The following is a 23,812-nucleotide window of genomic DNA, read 5'->3' as shown; positions in this document are numbered from 1 at the left end:
GGTATCGATAGATTTTGAGTTAGTTATAGTTAGTGCTGGTTTATACCAGTTAGTGCTGGTTTATACTGGTTTATACTAGTTAGTGTCTGACTTGCTATTGGAGGCATAAAAATGATCTACTTTAGGTATTTGTGCTGCACAGAAAATTAGCACTAGGAATGTAATATTGTAATTTGTTCATTAACTTAAGGTGGTTGTTTATGCATGAAAGACAATTATTAAAGTAATGATCAACATATAATTCCATATTAATGTTGCTGCTGTCCATCTGCACCTGATATTACACAATAGTGATGTAACACACAGTTCATAAAAGCTTTTTGCTTTTTCTATTCTAAACCCCTGTGGTTTGGTGGATGTGTCTCTGACAAACGTCCTGTGCAACAAGAGATTTATTTTACATTTTCAGCTACAGCAGTTTGTTTAAAAAAAAAGTTTGTTTAACAGAGGAAATTGAGTCTTACATTATTTCAATTTTATTCACACACAAAATATTAATGGTGAACATTTTTGACTTCATAAAAAGATTTTCTGGTGATCGGCCCCTATTAAACAATAAAGAAAGTAAGACATCTTTTTTATATACATACTTTTTGGCAGAATTTATCATTATAATCAACTTCATTATTTCCTGGATTTTGTATCACCATAGTCCCTAAATGTATGTAAATGCAGGAAATGGAATTCAAATCCCACTATTTAAACCAAATTTACACCCTTGCCAGTATGTTTCCTGTAATTGTCTATACGGACCATAATCTGCAAGTTTTCTAGATTCTAGAGAATCTGCTAGAGTAAAATGTATAATGACAATGTCTGATGTGGTGAGCAATTCAATTCAATTCAATTCAATTTGTATAGCAATTTTAACAATGGACTTTGTCTCAAAGCAGCTTTACAGGACATAAGAAACATAATACAAAAGTCCAAAATTAATGTTAGACAAAATCCTCCCTAGTGAGCAAACCTGAGGCGACTGTGGAAAGGAAAAACTCCCTTAGATGTTATGAAGAAAAAACCTTGAACAGAACCAGACTCAAAAGGGAACCCCTCCTCATTTGGGTGACACCGGAGAGTGTGATTATAAATTATTATTAACCTGATTATGAACAATGTCCTTTCTACAGTCATATACAGTCAGTGGGAGTTGTGTGATGCAGATACAGCATATGTAGAATGTTGTGTATTAATTAGGAGGTTGTTGTCATCCTCAAAGTCCACATAGGGTTGGCATCTTCGCTTTGAATATCCAAAATCTTCATGAAGCAACTGGAGCTGGTCCATCTCTGGATCCTCGCAGGGTTGGCCTCTGTCTACTGGAGCTGGCACAATCTCTAGATGCCTCGGGATCGGTAGAAAAAGGGAAACAAGTGGAAAGGAATTACACTGTGTTCACTTCTAGGTTCCTGAAATATTTCCAGCCCACTGGCAGTTGCACTTACATCATTGTCACAAGAGTATTTAAGGGACCGTCAAAGTCCATTAACCTGTGCTTTGTGACTTCTTGGTGCATGACCCTAAGCCTGCTGTTGACACTGAGTTTTAGCCTGCCTTCCTTTATTTCTGTTTGCGCAATGTGTTTACACTCATATTGCTTCCCGTTTGTGTGTGTTGTCCAAATGACCAGGTATAGAGCTGTCCTCTGTCCTTTTTGTCTCTGTGTATTGGTTAGATAGTGAGTTAGGGAAGTAAATTGTCTGTTGATTGTATAAGGTAAGCTAGTATGTGGCTTTTCAGTTAGCCTGGAGGGGGGTTTGTTATTTGATGCAATTTCCTGGTAAGTGTGTAAATACTGCTTCCACAATGTAGTTGCTGTAATCGTATAAAAGTTGTGCAGGGTGTTTCTTTATCATCCTTTATCGTACCTTCTGTTACCATCCCATCTCTACGCTAGAGTGTAGCAAGAAGCATGCAGACTTTGGGATCTAGTATTTCAATAACACAACACCAGTCTGAGACACCAGGTGATTAGGTGTGTACAGTAAGGATATGTCCAGAGAAGCTCTGAAGCTGTCATCCAATGAACAAATGATACACACTTCAGTTGCCATGTCAGTGTTATTTGTCACTCAGTCATGCTAGTCATGTTTCTTTCTGCAAACCTGTAGTACCAGGTCCTTAGCTCAATACTCGGACCCACAGAGGACGTCTTTAGTATCTCATTGCCAGTACTGACGTATCCACCTCTGCAATCAGCCAACTCCAATTCCCCTGAACCACCATCCAGTGAATGATATGACACGTTATCACAAGCACAAGCAAATGCCTATTCCTGGCCTCAGATTACAGTCATCTCTTCCCAAGTCAAACACACCCCTTTAAATTGGCTTTAAAAAATCTTGCTCCAGCTCTGTCCCTATGACATTAATAAGCCTTCTCATTACTGCATGGATCGTCATGACCATCCGACGTCTGCTTTGTTTACTCTTTTGGTTTGCTTGGTAAATTGTTTATGTTAACTTAAAAGTAAAACTGCAGTTTCAGTGGCCAGTGTGTTCTGATCCGACAGACGAGCTACTGTTGCTCAAATTGCTGAAGAAGTAAAGGCCGTTTCTGACAGAATACACAGTGCATGATGGATCAGGGCTGTTTTGCCAACAAAAGAGGGAGCAACACAAAGTTAGGCGGGTGGTCATAATGTTATGCCTGGATAGTGTACATTGATTATTTTTTTTTAGAAAGAGCAAATCTCCCAAGCTTTTAAAAAAAGAAAAATATAAATGAAATTGTAATCATTAGCAAACTATTTGGATGCATTGTGTATATAAATGAATAAAACTCTTGCTTGTCTTTGGTGAATTCGGGGTAGTAATGACCACATCACAATCACAACCACTCCTATTCTAATTGATTACTTTCCTATAACAGCACACTGCTCAATTTCTGCTCCTTAACACTTTTCCTGCCGCATTATATGACTTTATGTGGACACAGATATGCTGCATTTATGTCGCATACAAAAGTCATTAATCTACTGGACTCAAAAGCATGCCACATGTTAACCTTTAATGGGGCAGTCAAACCGCATGAACTGCAGCTCTCAACATTTATTGTTTTTTTTCCTCTACCACTTGCGGTGTCAAAATAGATGTGACCAGATCAGAGCTCTCAGTGTGTCTCCACTGCAGCCATACGTAGCAATAAAGAATTTTTCATAGATGACAAGCTGCTCTTGGAGAAATCCACATAGAAAATTGAAGTACATCTGAATACTTTGTGTACACGCAATGGATTTTTTAAAATTATGATTATAGCTTTTATGTAGGTTAAAAAAACATACAAGTTCTATTCCTGTGGTCCTTCATTTGTCATTGTGCTTACAATTGTTAGTAAATAAACCTTGTGTGATGTAGATGTATGTAGCAAATCATATTAAAAAATAGATTATTTTCCCAGCTGTATGATGACACAATCAGAGGTAGTTAAATGAGCTCATACAGAGAATCCTTGTCTTCATAGAGGACATAGTAAAGCAGTTAATATAGGAGTTTGTGGAGTGAAAGTGGGAAACTTAAATCAGTCTAGCACCAAAATCTTAACTGAGATAGTTACCACAATAACATTAACTGCATTTTATTCTGACAGATACATATGTATTTATTCATTTTTCATAGTAAACGTTTATAAGTAGCCATGTTGCCAGATTCAACTCCATCGTTACATTTATGATTCGTTTCTAACCTATAAAAAATCTCTCTGGCAACGGCTTCTACAAGACGATATGAAATATGAAATTGTAATCATAGAATACTTCTATTAAACCCCTACCAGTGAAGACGTGTAATTAGGCTATGAGAGCTCTACTCACGCTCCACACTCATGAACTGAAGAGGGCTTTTTCTGAATGTGCGTTATGTGTGTGATGACATCACATGACACGTCTCGACACAACACGTAGAAAACCTGCTGTAACTTTGAAAAACTGCAAGCTTTTCTGAATTCTGTCATTTGCTTGATTTTGTGTTTATTTCTGCCATCGCAAAATTTCAAAAGCCTTTAAAACTTGTATAATGGACATGCTACATAATCTAGACTAATAATAAATGGCTCAATTGTTTAAGGAGTCTTCAGGACAGAGGAATTTGCACTTTTTGGTTTTTCTGTAATATTTTCTGTTGGCTTATTGACCTCAAGAGAGAGAAAAAACAGTTTGGTGATGAAACGATCGTTTATGGCTTTTAGCTAACTTGTCTCGTAGCCGTTCCACACATCAAATGAAAAAATCTCAATCTCACCTAATTTATTTGCACACATCTGTTTCAGGATTACTGTTAAATTGTTGGAAAAAAGTTTACAGCAAAGCACACTGTCACACCCCTGAGGTTCAACACAAGCATTTTACATGTCTTTTGATTTATGTGGAAGTGTCTGTTGTATGTCTGGGGTTAAATAATAAAGTGTGTTTCTTTGCCCTCTGCTTGTTTAGCAATGGTCTGTTTGGCCCCTTTGAGACGAGGCTGAAATGCACGTTGCTTTTAGTGGGCCTGATTTTTCTGAGGAACTTTTTAATTGAGTTTAAAAATGATGTCAATGACATTAAAAAGGCTTAAAACGCCATAATAAATTAAGTCGAAAAGAGTTATAAGGTTCTGTAAAATATCAAGAAAGTCCATATATAATGACATTTAGCTTATTAGCCGAATAATAGACTCTGACAGGATGTAGCTTTTTTCAGAGGACATTTTCTGTATATTTTCTGTGTTCTGCACCACTTTTCAGCACCACAGGTTAATCTACAGTAAAATAATTAAATAAATTATATTTAAGCATTCATAATGAAATGAATGCTTCATTTTAGTGTAGTCAGTTTTTGTTCAGATGACAGACAGCTCGCATTTTAGTGCGCTCTTTCTATGTCTTTATAGCGCAACAGATTAAGTCAGATTCTCAAACAAATGACTCATGAACCGGTTCTCTAATGAATCGCTCATAAATACTCGCAAATCAAGAGTTAGTTACAGAAGTGTTTGAACGAGTCTAATGAACCCGTCAACAATTGGTGTGCAACGTGACCAGGGTGGGATTGGCTTTAAGTTCCCATATGACCGTCTTTAGGATAAGCAGACGTACATAACATAATATGGATAGAATTTTAAATGGTTTTTACACATTTTATCAACAAGATTTACCAAGTTTTTTTTGTGTATTTCTTACCCTCAGAATGGCAAGTCCGAGTATGAACGCCGAACCTCTTAGGTGCAAGTGCATGGAAACTTGCACAATCCGAAGAGGCTCAACATTTATTATTAAAAGATAATAAAGTGGAAATAGCCGCTTATAACATGATCCCTATAATCATCACTGACAGTCTGTATCCTCGACTTCTGAATAGGACACAAAATAAACATATATGAAAGGTTTAACAAACTGTTCATTCTTTTATGATGTGACTTACGTGAAGTTTGTTGGTTTTTTCAAGGCTGTGGAACTACAACAGCTTTGGGTCTTTGGATAGACTGGGGTTCCTGATGTTCCAGCCTTCATTAGATTCCTATGGACTTGTGTGGACATTTCAGGAAACTCGTCGTCAGAAATAATCACAACGTCGTTTTCTAAATAATCAGCAAAACATAAAATATTAACTTAATATGCAAGATACATTTTAGGCTCACAAAACAGATCTAAGAGACAAGGTGAAATTAGCTAGAAGCACAACAGGATTCTCTTTGTGGAAACACCCCAGACCAGAGACTGAGTTCTTCTGGTGTTTGTGCTTTCAGGTCAACAAATAAATAGCTGTAAGATCTAGAAGTAGCATCTTAAACATTCTAAAAAGTACTTGCTGTTACCAGGATACATTTGAGGAGCTAGTTCACTGATCTGTAATTTATCTCTAGGGTTTTTAAAAGAAGCATGAAGTTGGCATTTAGGTTGATTGCTCTACTTGCCTTGCCTCGAAAGAACAGATTCTGAATCAGATAAAGAACCGAGAGGTTACGATGATGTGTGTATTTTGTTAAAGCCTTTTCTACTTTATCGTTTTTACTCGCAGATTCCATCAAGTCAACCATTACCAGTAAATTTGCTTTGGGAAATAGTTCATCACACAAAGAATCAGGGATTCCTTCAAGAAATGTTATGTTTATTCTCCCAATTCATCATACAGAGTTTCCCAACATGTCTAACACCATACAATGTTTTCAGGAACTAGCGACATCAGGCAGTGATTTTAAATTGACAGCTTCAGAATTGTTGTAATTTAAAGTGATACCTTTAGCCTTCATTGAGGTTTTACCTTTTGTACCTGTGGTACTGTACGAGGACGTCAGGAGTAGCAGAAGTATGTCAGAGTGGTGCAGGACATGTATGATAGGAGCAGGACAGTGGTGAGGTGTGCTGTAGGTCAGACAGAGGAGTTCAAAGTGGAGGTGGGACTGTATCAGGATGGACCAGTTGTCAGACGAGGTCAGACAGGAGTCTCCTTGGACAATGATGTTTGCAGAGGACATTGTGATCTGTAGTGAGAGCAGGGAGCAGGTGGAGGAAAACCTGGAGAGGTGGAGTAAGTCAGTCGTAGTAAGACTGAGTACGTGTGTGAATGAAAGGGAGGGAAGTGGAACAGTAAGGTTACAGGGTGAAGAGGTGAAGGTGGTACAGAAGTAATGGAGAGTGTGGAAAAGAGGTAAAGAAGTGAGTGCAGGCAGGTTGGAATGGGTGGAGAAAAGGTGTCAGGAGTTCTGTGTGATAGAAAAAGATCAGCGAGAATCAAGAGGAAGGTGTACAAGACAATGGTGAGACCGGCCATGCTGTATGGTTTGGAGTGTCACTGAAGAGACAGGAGTCAGAGCTGGAGGTAGCAGAGCTGAAGATGTTGAGGTTCTCTTTGAGAGTGACAAAGGGCAGAACAGGCACCCACAGACTTCGAGGTGATAAAACTTTGGAAAATTACTTCGGTATCATCAAAGCCAGAGGCTGAAAGTTATGAAAAATGATGGCAGGGTGACCGATCGGGTACGTCTTAGTCTTATTTACGTACGGTATAGAGATGTAAAATCATAATAATCAATTCTCTCACCTGGCTGTGCTACATAATGTAAATGCAACACGTTAGTGGTCTCAAAATCATAAGACATTTCTCACCGATTTCTTCTACTTTAGCCGGTGGTATAAAACAGCTATGTTTAGTGTCACTGTCGAGTTTTTCACAGCAGAGTTTACATTTAACCTTAGAACATGGTTTAAAAGGGTTCTGTGGTACCACAATTACACTTACGACAGTAGAACCCTGTTTAACAGAAGGAATATTCACCATCGCTACTATTCACTGTAGCTTCGCTTTATTTCTATATTGAGCTGTAAAATAGAAGGCTTGACGATGTAAATTCATAGTATTAGTTTGATTTCTTTTGAACTCTACACTACACCACCACTAGGACACTCATGTCTCACCACTTTGTAGTTCTGCTCCACCCTGTACATTCTGCTATAATATAATCATAATATTTTCTCTGTGTAATATAATGTACATATTGTTAATTTTATAGATTAACAGATGTACACTTCCTAGTCTATCTATCATTACAATATTTTTTCATGTATGTACCTGTACTTTACAATGACAAAGTTGTATGTATGTATGTATCCATCTATCTATGTTGAAAGATATGAGAGAATGTTGGAATAAATTCATACCTGGGTTGTTTGGAAGTAAATGATCTGGGGTAGGGTTGTTTCACTCTCCTCTGAAATTGACTTCAACTTCTAAATATGAATCAGACAGCAGATACCGACATAAGAAGCTATCGAAGAACAATAGATCAGTTTCATAAAATGACTTTCTGGGGGTTTTGGGTTTGGCCTTTTCACCTTTCTCTTTTGTAAAATAGTTTTCATTTACAAAAGACAGGAACAAACAAGTAGGATTTAATAGGATTTTTTTAATGTTGAAATGTCTAAAAAAAAAAATAATAATAATAATAAAATTACAACCTCTTAGAAAATCAACATAGGGCCCTAGGGGTCAATATACAATAGCATGAGCAAGGGTTAGCGGATTCCCCCCCCACCAAAAGTGCAACATTAAGAACAAGCACTTCAAATGATTTAAACCTGAATCCTGTTCTCTGAGTAAAAGTAAGAAAATCGCTATAGATAGCTACAGCACCACCTCCATGACCAGTCTGACAGGCTCATGCTTATAAACATATCCTGATGGGGTAGACTCATTTAGATCAATATAGTCATTTGGTTTGAGCCAGGTTTTGATAAAGCAGAGTGCATCAAGACTGTTATCTGATCATTTCTTTTACAGTAAGTGCTGTGGGTGTGAGCGAGCTAGTTGCGAGTGAGCTGTTGAATTATGACAAGATTTCTAGATCTTAGTGAATTTAGTCTTTGGTCTCACTATTTGAGGAACGGACGTGGTTTCTGTAGAATGGGCTACATGTGCACTTGTATCCATTAAGTTAATTGACGATAACTGTTGTAATTGCGACTTGATATGACTTACCAGTCAGACAGCTTGTAGCATCCTGGAGATGTTGTCCAACAGGAGTTCCACTCCAACTCTGCTGGGGTGCAGCCCATCAGTGCGGAAAAGCCTGGGACGCTCCCAGAAAACATTCCAGTTATCAACGAAGAGCATGGTTCTTAACACCATGACTGTAAATATTCATTTAAAGCAAATAATCTACTGAAGCTCTCAATTCCTTGTTGGTATGTGGGAAGCGGTCATGACTGGTTGCGCTGGGCCTGGGCAGAGAAACACATGGAGTTGAGGTGGTGGGAGTATTGGTTTTGCAATGATTCCAGTGTACCATTGTGCTCTTATAGCTGAGCATGCTTCACCTGTAGGCCGCAGATCTGCTCCTCCATGGCCTCCAGTTCCAACTCCACCAAATGTAGCTGAAACGTGTCCTCACCTGCACTCAAAAGATAGACACACAACCCACAGTGTTTAAAGCAGCGAGTACAACAAAGATAATCGGTGTGAGGGTTGATAAAAGATGACACTTTTAGACTGTATATCTCTCTGGCTCCATTAAAGACCTAAAAACAGAAATCTATTGTACAACATCTCACCTCACCTCTAATGTTTAGGCAGACCCTCCAAATGTGCCATTTGACACACCAGTACCAACTGAGGGTTCCTTAGGTACCAAACTATAAAACTTAATTTAATTGATTTATGTCACTATATAAAAGATATATAAAATGCTAAATCATCGTCAGTCTAAAGCCGATAGGTTCCGAAACAGACTCGGCTGCACTCGGGCCGCTGCTGCTAGCCTACTGCCCAAAACAATCATATTATTAGTGCAAATAAAATCAAATTACTTACCTGGGCTTTTTCATGTCTTTCCTCACACTGTTTGTGATACAATCTCGACCGCTCCATCTTTCTTTTAAACCACTTTAAACCATCCTGGTAGGTAGAAAAGTTTCTTGAGAAAATGAGAGCTTGTTTTTCTCTTGTTGTTCATGGAGAGCTCTGATTGGATAATCACTAATTGGTTGATAACTTGGTGGGGGAGGGGCGAGCTCTGTCTTAACCATACAGGCAAAGTGAAAAGTGGCTTGGAAAAGTGCAGCTCAAACAAATCACACTGACAGATTTTATTAAATTAAAAAGTTATTTAATGCTCTCTCTCTCTCTCCACACACACAAACATATATAATAATAGCACAGGGTATTCAGATGAAGTGCTTCTCAAGCCAATAGAGTGCTGCAATTCTGTAGATATGAAGGATGAGGTCAATCTCATGTTATTCCAGTGCATTTCACATCTAGGCCTTCACTGGTGTCCTTCATTGAATTAATCCACCGCTATACCATCATTATGACGCCACCATGGGCGTCACTAGGCCATTTTCTACTCAGCCCTCCTATAATTCTGCGATTCTCCATAAACTGTACACAAATTCGTGATCGCCTCAGTCCCCTTTAAATTTCATATGAACATGGCGGCAGACTTCAGCTCATTGCATTGATACAAAAAGGCACCAAAGCATGTAAACATTAGACATCATTCTCACACACTCCAGACTGGTTCTTATGAAAAGTATCTAGACAACAATATCAAGTATGGTGTCATTTCTCATCAGCCACAGCTACAAGCTACGGGCTAAAAGTGAACATGTTATACACTCACCGGGCTTTCGACAAGAAAACAAGCCCAATATTTCATACGGCTTATAGGACGTTGTGGCTAATTCATTTTAATTCACTTATTTAAAAGAAAAGTGTTTCAATACATATTTTCTAATGGTGACTCTATGCTCTTGCTACGGTAGGTCGGGGTTCGAGTCCCAGGTGTACCAACATGGCCAGGTAAGAAATGTAAAAAATAAACAACACGCAAATAAATCCAATAAAAACGTCATAAGATACATGTGTGTGTTCGTCATGTAATCTATATCAATGTGTAATGTAGTGAGTGACAGGAGGACATCACAGAGATATCGGACTTCCGGGTCTTCATTTTACTTTTTTTTTTAACTTTTTTTTTACACATTAACTTTTTTGTGTAATCTCTTCATCTGAATAAATGACTATTTATATGAAGCCATGTGCCAATCGTTAGTATTATTATTATTATTATTATTATTATTATTATTATTATTATTATTATTATTATTATTATTATTTTATTACCAGTCTGTATCTTTTCTAAACCATGTTGTCCTAAAAAGCACAATTCAACTTCAGTTCATGAAATAAACATGTCTCTTGTATCCATGGTGGGAGTTCATTTATTTTACATACGTCTTAATATTGCAGATGAATGATTTTCGCGTTTTCTATAAAAAAGTTTTATTTTTGCTTTAGAAGACAGTTTTTTGTTCATAATTACACCTACAGTAGAAAGTAAAACTCACATTTACTCACATTTCTGGTTAGGAACTAGGCATTTTTTAGGCATTGTAGTTAAAATATGAATTGTGTAATTATGCAATATTTTCAAACGCAACTTCACCCAGAACCCAGCAATTAAAGTAAGGGTATTTTTATAACGTGCTCACACTCCTGAACAGCCAGTTCTTTCAAAATGCACTTGAATTTACACAACATGAAATAAAGTAAATAGGGCAGCACAGTGGCTTAGTGGTTAGGACTGTTGCCTCACAGTAAGAAGGTCTCCCCATGCCTGTGTGGGTTTACATTAGGTTGATTGGTAATTCTAAATGTGAGTGTGAGTGTCTATCTATATGTGGTCCTGCGATGGACTGGTGACCTGTCCAGGGTGTACCCCTCCCTTTCACTCTATGTGGGCTGGGATAGGCTCCACCATAAAGTGGGTATAGATGATGGATGGAAATAAAGTAAATACTAGATTTTAAAAAAACCCACAGAGCAGTGAGACATGCATTTGGAGAACCTGAGAAAATGCAATTTAAAATGAACAACTGATTACAGTTGTTCATTTTAAACTGCATTTTCTCAGGTTCTCCTGAGGGACAGGGAGCTTAATGTACAGGGAGCTTACTGTATCTACCTTCATTGTCATCTGTATGACTTTTTTATGGCATCTTTTTATAGCTGTTGTTGCAGTATGTACAAATTATATATTTGGTCCAGTGGAAAGGTAAGAACATCATCTGGTACTAATTTATTTTTAATGTAATGATTTGAAATGTTTAGATAAAAAGGCAAAACCTCATTGTAATAAAGCTGAGCATCACTTTTAAAATGAAAACACATATATATACATATAAATACATAAGCTTATACACTATTTTGTCAAAAGTTTTGGGACCCCCCCCCAAAAAAATAAATAAATAATTGAATTCAGGTGTTCCAATCACTTCCATGGCCCCATTTGTATAAAATCAAGCACCTAGGCATGCAGACTGCTTCTACAAATATTTGGGAAAGAATGGGTCGCTCTCAGGAGCTCAGTGAAATTAAGCGTGGTACAGTGATCAGCTGCCACCTGTGCATTAAGTCCATTCGTGAAATTTCCTCACTACTAAATATTCCATACTGTTAGTGGGAACAACAGTAACTCAGTCCATGAAGTGGTAGTCCATTTAAAATCACTGATCGGGGTCAGCGCATGCTGAGGAGCACAGTGCACAGAAGTCAGCAACTTTCTGCAGAGTCAATAGCTTCAGACCTCCAAAAGTTGCGTTGCCTTTGGATTAGCTCAAGATCAGTATGTAGAGAGCTTCATGGTACGGGATTTCATGGCCGAGCAGCTGCATCCGAGCCTTACATCACCAAGTGCAATGCAAAGCGTCGGATGCAGTGATGGGAAGCACGCCGCCACTGGACTCTAGAGCAGTGGAGACGTGTTCTCTGGAGTGATGAATCAGAGCAGAGACTGTGAGCCAGGCCTTCTCATTTGTGAGGCCTGACCTCACAAATGCGCTTCTAGAGCAATGGTCAAAAATTCCCATAAATTCCCATACCCATCACTGGGAGTCACTGTCTGCCACAGGTATTGAGTTTGGGCCTGTCAAATCAAAAATACTGAGTGATGTTGAAAATAGTGATGTGAATTCGGAACATTTTCAAATTGATATGTCAAGTGAAATAAGTGTCACAACATGGGTTAAACTTAATGGGTTTTTTAAATAAATGATAATATGACTAACAGAGGAATAGTACAATTAAATGATCTTGTTATTAAAATATATAATTATTGTTAATGTGTTAAAGAAGCGTTCTTCTCTGGCTAACTTTAAGGGGGCGGCATCCCAGCGCCCCCTACTGACCGGCCGCCACTGCCCAAATTTCATTGGAACACCTCTTCCTCTGGCTCTTCTTCCATGGCCTCTTACTCTCCTTCCATGCCTTTAACCTCTTTGATCCATGCTTGCAAATAGCAACACAGAGGTGGCAAGGTGGCATCTTTTATAGATGGAAGAGGACTGATTGCTGATTGAAAAGTTTCACACAGGTGCAAATTGATATGTCAAGTGAAATAAGTGTCACGAAATGGGTTAAACTTCATGGTATTGAGTATCACACAGGTCTTGTTGTTTGCACTGATGTTGTACATGAGATGCCAGTGTTCAGTAAGATTGTCTGTATCTTTCTGAGAAATTAAGTGTTTTTTTGTGTATCAGAAATGGAGTGGAGCATTTTCATGCTTTTAATGTTGTTGACCAAGTGAATAATGTTTCATTTGTATCACCTCATGAGTTGAGATACTTCAAGCCCTTTGATATCCAAATGTCTTATGCTACACACTCATTTTACTATGTTGTGCCATATGGCTGTATTGTATAGGGCAACAGTGAGGTATCTCATCATTTTGGTTGGTACTGTACCATACAGGGTCATTGTGCAGGGTTTTTGAGCGCACTGCTTTGTCAAATTTAATACCTTTGTTAAAGGAAAAATAAATATTTTTGTTCATTGCAGGACTTTTTGGAGAGAGGATTGCACATGGATGACAGGATAGTTACACTAACAGATTCATTTTAACTCTTAATAGTGTTAATCCAAGTGCACCATGTTTGTGAGATTGTGTGCAAATCTTGCATCCTGTGTACCAAATAAGTAATGTATCTATGGTGTTATCAATTTCCCCATCCTTATGGATTACAGAAGTAAGGATTACAGATGGTTATTCCTACCCTGCTATAATACAGTGTTGGAGGCATAAAAATGATCTACTTTAGGTATTTGTGCTGCACAGAAAGTTAGCACCAGGAATGTAAATATTTTAATTTGTTCATTAACTTAAGGTGGTTGTTTATGCATGAAAGACAATTATTAAAGTAATGATCAACATTTTCATATAATTCCATATTAATGTTGCTGCTGTCCATCTGCACCTGATATTACACAATAGTGATGTAACACACACAGTTCATAAAAGCTTTTTGCTTTTTCTATTCTAAACCCCTGTGGTTTGGTGGATGTGTCTCTGACAAACGTCCTGTGCAACAAGAGATTTATTTTACATTTTCAGCTACAGTGGTTAGTTTGAAATAAAAGTTTGTTTAACAGAGGAAATTGAATCTCATATTATTTACATTTTATTCACACACAAAACATTAATGGTGAACATTTTTGACTTTATAAAATGATTCTCTCAAGTCTTGCTGATCGGCCCCTATTAAACAATAAAGTAAGACATCTTTTTCATAAAATAGTTTAGTAGCCTACTATTCACTTTGGCAGAATTTATCATTATAATCAACTTCATTATTTCCTGGATTTTGTATCACCATAGTCCCTACATGTATGTAAATGCAGGAAATGGAATTCAAATCAAAAACATTTTACCCCATTTTGTGCCCCCCGAACACTTCTCAAACCAAAGTTACACCCGTGATTGAAGGTAATTATTAAATCACACACAGACAGACACACACACCCACACGCACACCCATACACACACACACCCACACACACACACACAAACAAATGAGCTAAATACAGTTTGATTATTTTTTTTAAATAAATGATAATATGACTAACAGAGGAATAGTAGAACTAAATGATCTTGTTATTAAAATATATAATTATTGTTAATGTGTTAAAGTAGTGTTCTTCTCTGGCTAACTTTAAGGGGGCGGCGTCCCAGCACCCCCTACTGACCGGCTGCCACTGCCCAAATTTCATTGGAAACTTGAGCTCTATTTTGTCCTCTAGCTGCAGCTCCTCCAGTACGCATGCAAACATCTCTTCCTCTGGCCCCTCTTCCATGGCCTCTTACTCTCCTTCCATGCCTTTAACCTCTTTGATCCATGCTTGCAAATAGCAACACAGAGGTGGCATCTTTTATAGATGGAAGAGGACTGATTGCTGATTGAAGAGTTTCACACAGGTGCATTAAATATTCATAATTATGCAATTTCTATCTATTAGCTGTTAATAGATTTTTTCCAACAACAACAACAACAACAACAACAACAACAACAACAACAATAATAATAATAATAATAATAATAATAATAATAATAATAATAATAATATAGTATTATTAGTTAAAATAGACATTATTATACTATATATAATGATCCATAACATCTGGTCATGTAAAAACTGCCTTTAAGAGAGCAAGGGTTATCCTCATACTGAAGAAAACCTGCTCTGGATCCCTCAGACGTCAGTAGCTACAGACCGGTATCACTTTTTTTCTTTCAAAATATCTGAACACATTGTTTATAATCAGTTGTATGACTATCTCCTGCAGAATAACCTCCATGATCCCAACCAGTCTGGCTTCAAAGCAGTACATTCCACAGAGACTGCCCTTTTGGCGGCTACTGAGAAACTACATGCTGCTAGATCAGCCAAGCTGTCATCTGTCCTCATCCTCCTCGACCTTTCTGCAGCATCTGACACAGTTAACCACAAGACTCTTGTCCCTCAGGAGTCTTGGAATTTTTGGAACAGCATGGGAATGATTTGCTTCCTATCTGGATGGTCGCTCATATCAGGTAACATGGAAGGGATTGACATCTGTTCCATGCAGACTTTCTCCTGGTGTCCCACAAGCTCCTCTCCTTTTCTCCCTCTACACTCACTCTCTTGGCAAAGTTATATCCTCACATGGGTTTTCATACCACTGCTATGCCGGTGCCACCTTATTTTCACAACTTATTTTCTCCTTCTCTCCCTCAGATACAATGGCATCTACTCAGATATCAGCGTGTCTGGTGGACATTTCATCTTGGATGACAGCTCATCAGCTGAAACTCACTTTCAGCAAAACTGAACTGCTGGTCATCCCAGGTGATCCCTTGCCCAGGATCTTGCATTGTCTCTGAAAAACTCCATGGTCTCCCCTTCGGCCACTGCTCGCAACCTTGGGGTAACCATGGACAATCAGTTATCCTTTTCCTCCCATGTTGCTAATGTGACATGCTCATGTTGGTTTCATCTGTACAACATCAGAAGGATTCGACCATTTTTATCCACAGAGGCTACTCAAGTGCTTGTTCAGTCTCTGGTCATTTTGAGACTGGACTACTGCAACTCTTTAATGGCAGATCTTCCTCTTAATGCAATTCATCCACGGTAAATGATCCAAAATGCAGCTGAACGACTTGTTTTCATCCTGCCTAAGTTCTCCCACACCACCCCACTGCTGCGTTCTTCCACTGGCTTCCAGTAGCTGCACACATCAGATTCAAAACACTGATGCTGGCCTACAAAGCCAAGAATGGACCAGCACCATCTTACCTCAAAGCTCTTATTACTCCTCACACTGCACCTCACTCCCTCTGATCCACTAGCACTGCCCGACTGGTCCCATCATCTCTCAGGGTAAAAGGTAGGCATACATCTAGACTCTTCTCTGTTCAGGCACCAAGGTGGTGGAATGAACTTCCCCTAGATGTCCGTACAGCCGAGTTGCTGACTGTCTTCAGACAACGACTGAAGACCTACCTCTTCCTGAAACACTTAAACTAGCTCTTATTTTCCCCCATTTTTATGTATTGTTATATGTTATATGTATATATTTTAAAAAACAAAAAATAAAAGCAGCAACAGCTCAGTTTTAAGCTAATAGTATCCTAAGTCTGTAACCTACTGAACTAGTTTGTTTTGTGTGTCCTGTCCCGTGCTTAACTTCTTCAGGTTGGTCCACTCCGTACTCCAGCCCGGGCTTTCCTGATGATCCAGCTTCTACCACCACTAATCAGTAATGGTGTCCCTATAAAGCTGGGACAGAAGCCAGTACCAGGAGCTTGATTGCTCACTTCACATTTGGTGTTTGTGTTGTGTGTAGTTCCGTGTCGTGTTTCTGCTTCAATCTGGTTTCAATCCTTGCTTGCCTTGACTTTGAGGCTGATCTATGCCCTGTTTTGGTTTTGGCTGCCTTATTTGTATATACTCTCGCCTGTGAATGTAAATATTGCTACATTATCTATATATCTGGTAGTCAGTTATATTATTACTGTATAATACTATTAAGTATTATTAGTTAAAATAGACATTATTATACTATATATTGCAACCATAAAACAGCAGCAATAATAATAATAATAATAATAATAATAATAATAATAATAATAATAATAAATACATTTTTATTTTTATTCTTTTATAATTGTATTATTTCATTTTATTTTTTTTAATTATTATTAAATAATCCATAAATCGAGTTTCTATGCAGAAACCCCAATCCCAAAATCAGACAATCCCACGTGAGGTCTCGAGCCCCGGTGTCAGAACCTGTGCACGTGTCATGGTGGGCGTGTCCTGTTGTTCAAAGAACTGTTTATTTCTGTTTAAACTGTCTCCATGGTGATAGCGCGTCACGTGGAACGATTTTAAATCAAACCACAACATTGAGTTGGTGCTTGACTTTGGATAAACAACAGCAATCAAGACCACAGAAAGCGATTAGAGAAGAACAAACCCAAAGGACTAAAGAAAGCAACTGGAAAAGAAGAAACCCATGGACTTTAGACGATTTCTCCCGGATGTGACAAATTTTCCTCTCCGCAAGATCGGCTGTGCTGCGGGGCTGCTCGCTGTCTCTGCAGGTGCGGGTTACTTCGTGTACCGCTACTTTCAGAAACGCAGCACAGCTACCGACCACACTCAGCCAGCTCACGGTAGGATGATTTGACTTTAATATCATAGTGTTTTTACAATAAATCATGTTTAAGTTACACTGTGTTACAGTCTAATGTTATCTAGTTAATCAGCGATATCCTCTTCTGCCGCGAATTAACCTTGCTAGCGAACTCGGCCATAGGAATAAACTACACAGCAAAATACTTACCGGATTGATAACACTGACTTAAGAATTTATTTTATTTCGGCAGTAAAATGTTTACCTCACTGGTCGGTCACTTTTAACAATAATGACCACTGGTTTTAGACAAAATCATGCTTAGTCTAGTGATTAGCTAGCTCTCGCGCACGGACTTTTCGCTAGCTCTCGCGCACGGACTTTTACCTCTTTAAATTTCGGTGTAATTTTTGGCCTAATGTTATTTATCTAGAGAATTTGTCTGTGTTTCATTATTACACAAATTCCATGTTAAATTAATGTACCTTTTACATGTCATTAATGTCTTTTTGTTACAAATGTCTTATCTGCCTTTAGAATGTAGCTAATCGTGTCATTTCCACAATATCATAGTGAGTATAAAGATTGTTAGATTGCTGAACTCGGTCTCTCTCTCTCTCTCTCTCTCTCTCTCTCCATTTAAGATTACTAAATAAAATAATTAGAAAATGAATCTGCTTGCCATCACTAATCTATCATTTGTGTGTGTGGGAAACACTGGTCTAACATTAGCTACACTGCTAACAAACCTGGCTATATAGCTGGGGAGCTAAATATTGTATTGTGTAGAATAAAACATTAAAATCAGTAGATGGCTAAATATTCTCATTTATTATTAATGCCTGATTTTAATTGAATAGTTAGCTGAATGCTAATGCACTTGAAAACATGGCTACCCGTTTTAAGCTCTCAACACAATACAATATTTCTCCTAGTTTTACCTACTAGTTAATAAACTTGGCTGTTGGTTGTAAATGTATGATAGAAAATGTTAGTTGTAATTGAAGTCATTATTCTGAGTCACAGAAAACCTCCTTTTTTACAGACTCTGTGGATGTGCTGGGAGAATCACCTGATACTCCCTCTGTCCTCCAGGTAAGTGTCCGCTAAATAGTCCGATTTTAACTACATTTCAAACTTTTAGGCTGCTACTAACTGTGTGTCTATGTCTGTCTATTAAGGTCGATGAGCCCAAAGTGCTGATTTTTACCGGTGACCCTCACAGTGACACTTCAGCTGTCAGTCTGGTAACCAAATCTACAATTTATTTACAAAGATGACCGCAGGATTGTCCATGTGACAGAATGTTAGATGTGTTAGTATGAAACTGCTAGAATGAGAAACACTTGTGAATTTTTTGCTCTACTTTTCACAGCCTCCCAGTGCTGGTGAGCTGAACAGAGCCTGGTGTGATGATCAGGTTCAGTCTCCAGACTCCATCAGCTCCCAGTCTGAGGTACTGTACAGACACAGACACACACACACGTCTTTACAAGTTTGAATGTTTATTTTTGTTGTTCTCTTTCTAGTCAGTGGAAATCAAGAGAGACCACCTCAGGATATTAAGGGGTCCAGAGAGTCAACCCTGTGAAACCACAGAGACGTACCCCTTGCATCATGAGGTAATCAGTCTTTATTACTCTGATGAAGAGATTTGACAGTAGTGAGTATTATATGCATGCTTTTTTTTAATAGTTCTTGAGTTTCATCTAATTGTCATTTATAGGTATTCTCTTATGATGACACTGAAGACTCGTCCACTGACATGCAGGTAAGGGATTATTCATTGTGGTGTGATAAAATTTTGTTAACTGCAGTGACTAATTGTGTTTGTGTGTGTTAAGGCTGTTGAGGCAAACCTGCAGCTGCAGTCCACTGAACCTCAACAAGACACTTCAACTGTCAGTCTGGTAACCAAACCTACAATTTATTTACAAAGATGACCGCTGGATTGTCCATGTGACAGAATGTTAGATGTGTTAGTATGAAACCGCTAGAATAAGAAACACTGGTGAACATTTTGCTTTACTTTTCACAGCCTCCCAGTGCTGGTGAGCTGAACAGAGCCTGGTGTGATGATCAGGTTCAGTCTCCGGACTCCATCAGCTCCCAGTCTGAGGTACTGTACAGTGCTGCAGCTGAGACACACACACACACACACACACACACACACACACACACACCTTTACAAGTTGTTTTGTTTTGTTTTTCGATTTCTAGTCAGTGGACATTAAGATCCATATAATGTTCTGTGTTTTAATATAAAACTCTTGTGATATGAAGCACTTGTGATCTTTTTGCTCTGCTTCAATGTTCACTTTTGTGAATTGGGGTTGTAGACGTTGAGCTTTATCTAAATGTTATTTGCAGGATTTCTCTCAATTTAAGGACACTAAGGACCTTCTTACTGGAACTCAGGTAAGGGCTTATTCATTGTGACTTTACAAAATGTTGTTAACTGCAGTGACTAATTTTGTGTGTTTGTGTGTGTTAAGGTCGCTGAGCTGTATGATGAGCCGCTGCCCACCGCTTCTGGTGATGACCCTACAGCTTTCGTCCTGAATGAGTGTAATTCAGAGGAGAGCAGAGAGGATGAGGAGCTACAGCCTGAGAGAAAGAGCCTGGAGGACTTCAACTTCCTCAGTGTGCTTGGAAAGGGTACATACGGGAAGGTGATTTTGTCCGAGCTCAAAGGCACTGATGAGGTGTATGCGCTGAAGTTTATGAAGAAGGACATGATCTGGGAATATGAAAACATCAGCTGCACCTTTATGGAGAGGCGGATCTTGGCTCTGGCCAGTGAACACCCCTACCTGACCCACCTCTACTGTAGCTTCCAGACCAGCGACTCACTGTGCTTCGCAATGGAATTTGTGAATGGCGGGGATCTTGCATTTCACATTTCCTGTTCATGTGGATTTGATGAACCCCGCATCAGATTTTATGCTGCTGAGATCGCCTGTGCCCTCATGTTCCTCCACCGCAATGGGATTATACACAGAGATCTCAAACCTGGAAACATCCTCCTCGATGCCGATGGCCACTGCAAGCTTGCTGACTTTGGCTTGTGCGCAGAGGGAATACTAGACGGCAAGACTGCCAACACTTTTTGTGGCACACCCAATTACATAGCACCAGAGGTGTTACAGTATTGGGAATACGACACATCGGTGGATTGGTGGGCCCTAGGTGTGATCATGTACGAGATGATGACAGGCTACGCTCCGTTTCATGATCACAACGAGGAGATGATGTTTGAGTCCATCATCAATGCTGAACCGGAATATCCATCAGACCTCAGTAGGAATGCGGTCAACATCCTCAAAGCGTTCCTGAGGAAGAAGCCCATGGATCGTCTCGGCTGTGTGGTGTCCGAGGGCAAGGAGAATGCCATCAAAGCTCACCCTTTCTTCAGTGAGATCAACTGGTCATGGCTGGAACAGAGGAAGATCACTCCACCGTTTCAACCACAGATAACATCAAAGAGGGACGTCAATAATTTTGATGGCAGATTCACCCGTGAGGAGCCCAAGCTTTCTCATGGGAATCTCTCCTTCTTCATCCAGTCCATCCAAGAGGAGTTTGATGGCTTCTCATTTATTAACCCTAAATATTAACTTTGCTAATCTAATATTAGCATATATTATTATTATTATTATTATTATTATTATTGTCATACCATTTAAATTATAATATTTTATTTTTATATATACTATATATTATTATATTATATTATATTATATTATATTATATTATATTATATTATATTATATTATATTATATTATATTATTTCATATCATATTATATTTTAATGGGCAGCACGGTGGCTTAGTGGTTAGCACTGTTGCCTCACAGCAAGAAGGTCCTGGGTTCGAATCCTGGGGTCGAACAGGCTGGGGCCTTTCTGTGTGGAGTTTGCATGTTCTCCCCGTGCCTGCGTGGGTTTACTCCGGGTACTCCGGTTTCCTCCCACAGTCCAAAGACATGTACATTAGGTTGATTGGTAATTTTAAATTGCCCATAGGAGTGAGTGTGTGTGGTTGTTTGTCTGTGTGGCCCTGCGATGGACTGTCCAGGGTGTACCCCTGCCTTTCGCCCTATGTGCGCTGGGATAGGCTCCAGCAGACCCCCGTATTTTATATTTTATATTTCATTTTATATTATATATAAAATTAAATTATTATTTTTATCATTATAATTTATTGTTTATTTTTATATTATTTATGCATATTTATATTCATATTCATATTTATATACATATATATATAATATACACATTTATTTGCATATGCATATACGAGAACTACTGGTTTTTCACAATTATTTTTGTCTTTAATTTCTACTGTTTAATTTTCCCTATTTTTTTCTATATATTTTTAACTATATCCCTTATTTTTCATGTCCACACACTTTAATTTATACTCTTTTCTTTCTTCAAATGTAGGACAGTCGTTAAAATCACTTCACTACATGTCGTACTGTGTGATTTCGTATGTGATTAATAAAATTTGAATTTGATTTGAATTTGAATATTAATTGATCATTTTAAAGATTAATTTGCACTGTGTTTGTAATTATCAAATAAATAACCTTTTTTCCTCATAGAAGACTTCAATTGTTTTGCTTTTGTTCAAACATCCCGATGTTCATCAGCCAGTGTTTTAAAAAACTCTTTATATAACAAAAAGTCAACACTAATACTCTGTCTGGGAAAGAAAAAGAGATCTATTGAACCTATTTTCAACTAATATATATATATATATATATATATATAATCAATTACATTAAAATAAATCATTTCTCAAAATTAATAGAAAGAAATAAGCAAGCAGAACATTAAAAATGTGCTTCTACACACACAATTATAAAGATGACAGACTTAAAAACAACTTTATAAACAAAAACAGATGAGAACAGCTGTGTAGTGTACTGATAAGAAACAGCATTGTGATTGACCCCACACACCCCTCACACACACTCCTCACCCTCCTGCCCTCTGGAAAAAGATACAGAAGCATCTGAGCCTCACAACCAGACTGTGTAACAGTTTCTTTCCTCCAGCCATCAGACTCAACACCCAGAACAGAACATTCATATTCAATATACATCTATGTTTACTGGACCACCTTTTTTCAGTGCTGCCAAAACTGTATATTTCGTTGTACATTACACTTTAATGCTGTTTTTGTACATCACACTTTAATGCTGCTCCCAGCTGCTGCTATCATATGTGTACATGTTCACAAGCCTCCTTTTCTTTGCACACTGGTCCACATAGACTGTATACTGGTCAGTACTCTTTCATTTTATTTCTTACTCTGTTTGCACTAGGTTCCACACTATACACTGTATGTGGCTAGATTAACTTACTTTCTAGTCCTTAGCTCTGTGTTGTTTTATGTAGTTTTGTGTTTTATGTAGCACCATGGTCCTGGAGGAACATTGTTTCATTTCACTATGTACTGCATCTACTATTTATGCTCGAAATGACAATAAAAACTTCTTGACTTGATACCTGATGATACACTGACCTCAGGTAAGTTATTACGCAAATTATGCAGGACAAAAGAAATCACAAGAAAGAAAAATATCCCTGTAGTGTTTAGGAAATAATTAGATTTGGAATAATGTACATTTTTGTCCAGCTCTGCAGTATAGCGTTCATTTCTACATGTCTGTGTACAGTAGAGCTTTGAGCATTATAAATGTACAAGCTTTAGGACACTGTCAAGATTTTCCACATAAAAGGACTTGCTCAGGTCCATCAGCACACATCTCTTGAATTCTGCACTGATCTGCACTCATAACAGAACAAACACAAGAAAAATACAAACATAAGAAATACAGAAACATGTTAAACACAAGGGTGTAACTTTGGTTTGAGATGTTTAATAATACCAGATGTTATGGATAATTATATATTGTATAATAATGTCTATTTTAACTAATAATACTATATAATAATAATAATAATAATAATAATAATAATAACAATAAAAATAATAATAATAATAATCATAATAATAATAATTATTATTATTATTGTTGTTGTTGTTGGCTTCTTTATATTTTTGTATCTCTAACAGATATTATTATTATTATTATTATTATTATTATTATTATTATTATTATTATTATTTCTATTATTAATGTACAATTGCTTGGACAGTATAATGACCACTGAGACAGAACACCACTTTCAAATAACAAATAACATTAATAAAGTTCTATCTTATCTTATGTTATATACTTTGTGTATTTTTTATATATTGTTGGCTTTCTTTTATGTAAAGTATTTTTTAAGTCAGTCAATAATATGGCTTATAATTTCATGTCACCTTGTCTTGATATTATCTTTTTCTTTAGCTGCTTTACCTTTGCAGCT

At 37.8% G+C, this 23,812-nt stretch overlaps 1 protein-coding gene across 1 annotated transcript; it reads left to right on the top strand.

The window, feature by feature from the left end:
- Positions 1 to 17,306: 17,306 nt before the first annotated feature.
- LOC131342015 (protein kinase C epsilon type-like) lies at positions 17,307 to 21,043 on the top strand. The gene is made up of 7 exons (XM_058372720.1): positions 17,307 to 17,466; positions 18,472 to 18,521; positions 18,608 to 18,673; positions 18,956 to 19,048; positions 19,153 to 19,197; positions 19,271 to 19,336; positions 19,922 to 21,043. The coding sequence occupies exons 1-7, from the start codon at positions 17,307 to 17,309 to the stop codon at positions 21,041 to 21,043; spliced, it is 1,602 nt and encodes a 533-aa protein (XP_058228703.1).
- Positions 21,044 to 23,812: the final 2,769 nt, after the last annotated feature.

This window comes from Hemibagrus wyckioides, linkage group LG20, assembly GCF_019097595.1.
Source record: "Hemibagrus wyckioides isolate EC202008001 linkage group LG20, SWU_Hwy_1.0, whole genome shotgun sequence".
Taxonomy (NCBI): domain Eukaryota; kingdom Metazoa; phylum Chordata; class Actinopteri; order Siluriformes; family Bagridae; genus Hemibagrus; species Hemibagrus wyckioides.
This window is presented reverse-complemented; position numbering and strand designations above follow the sequence as displayed.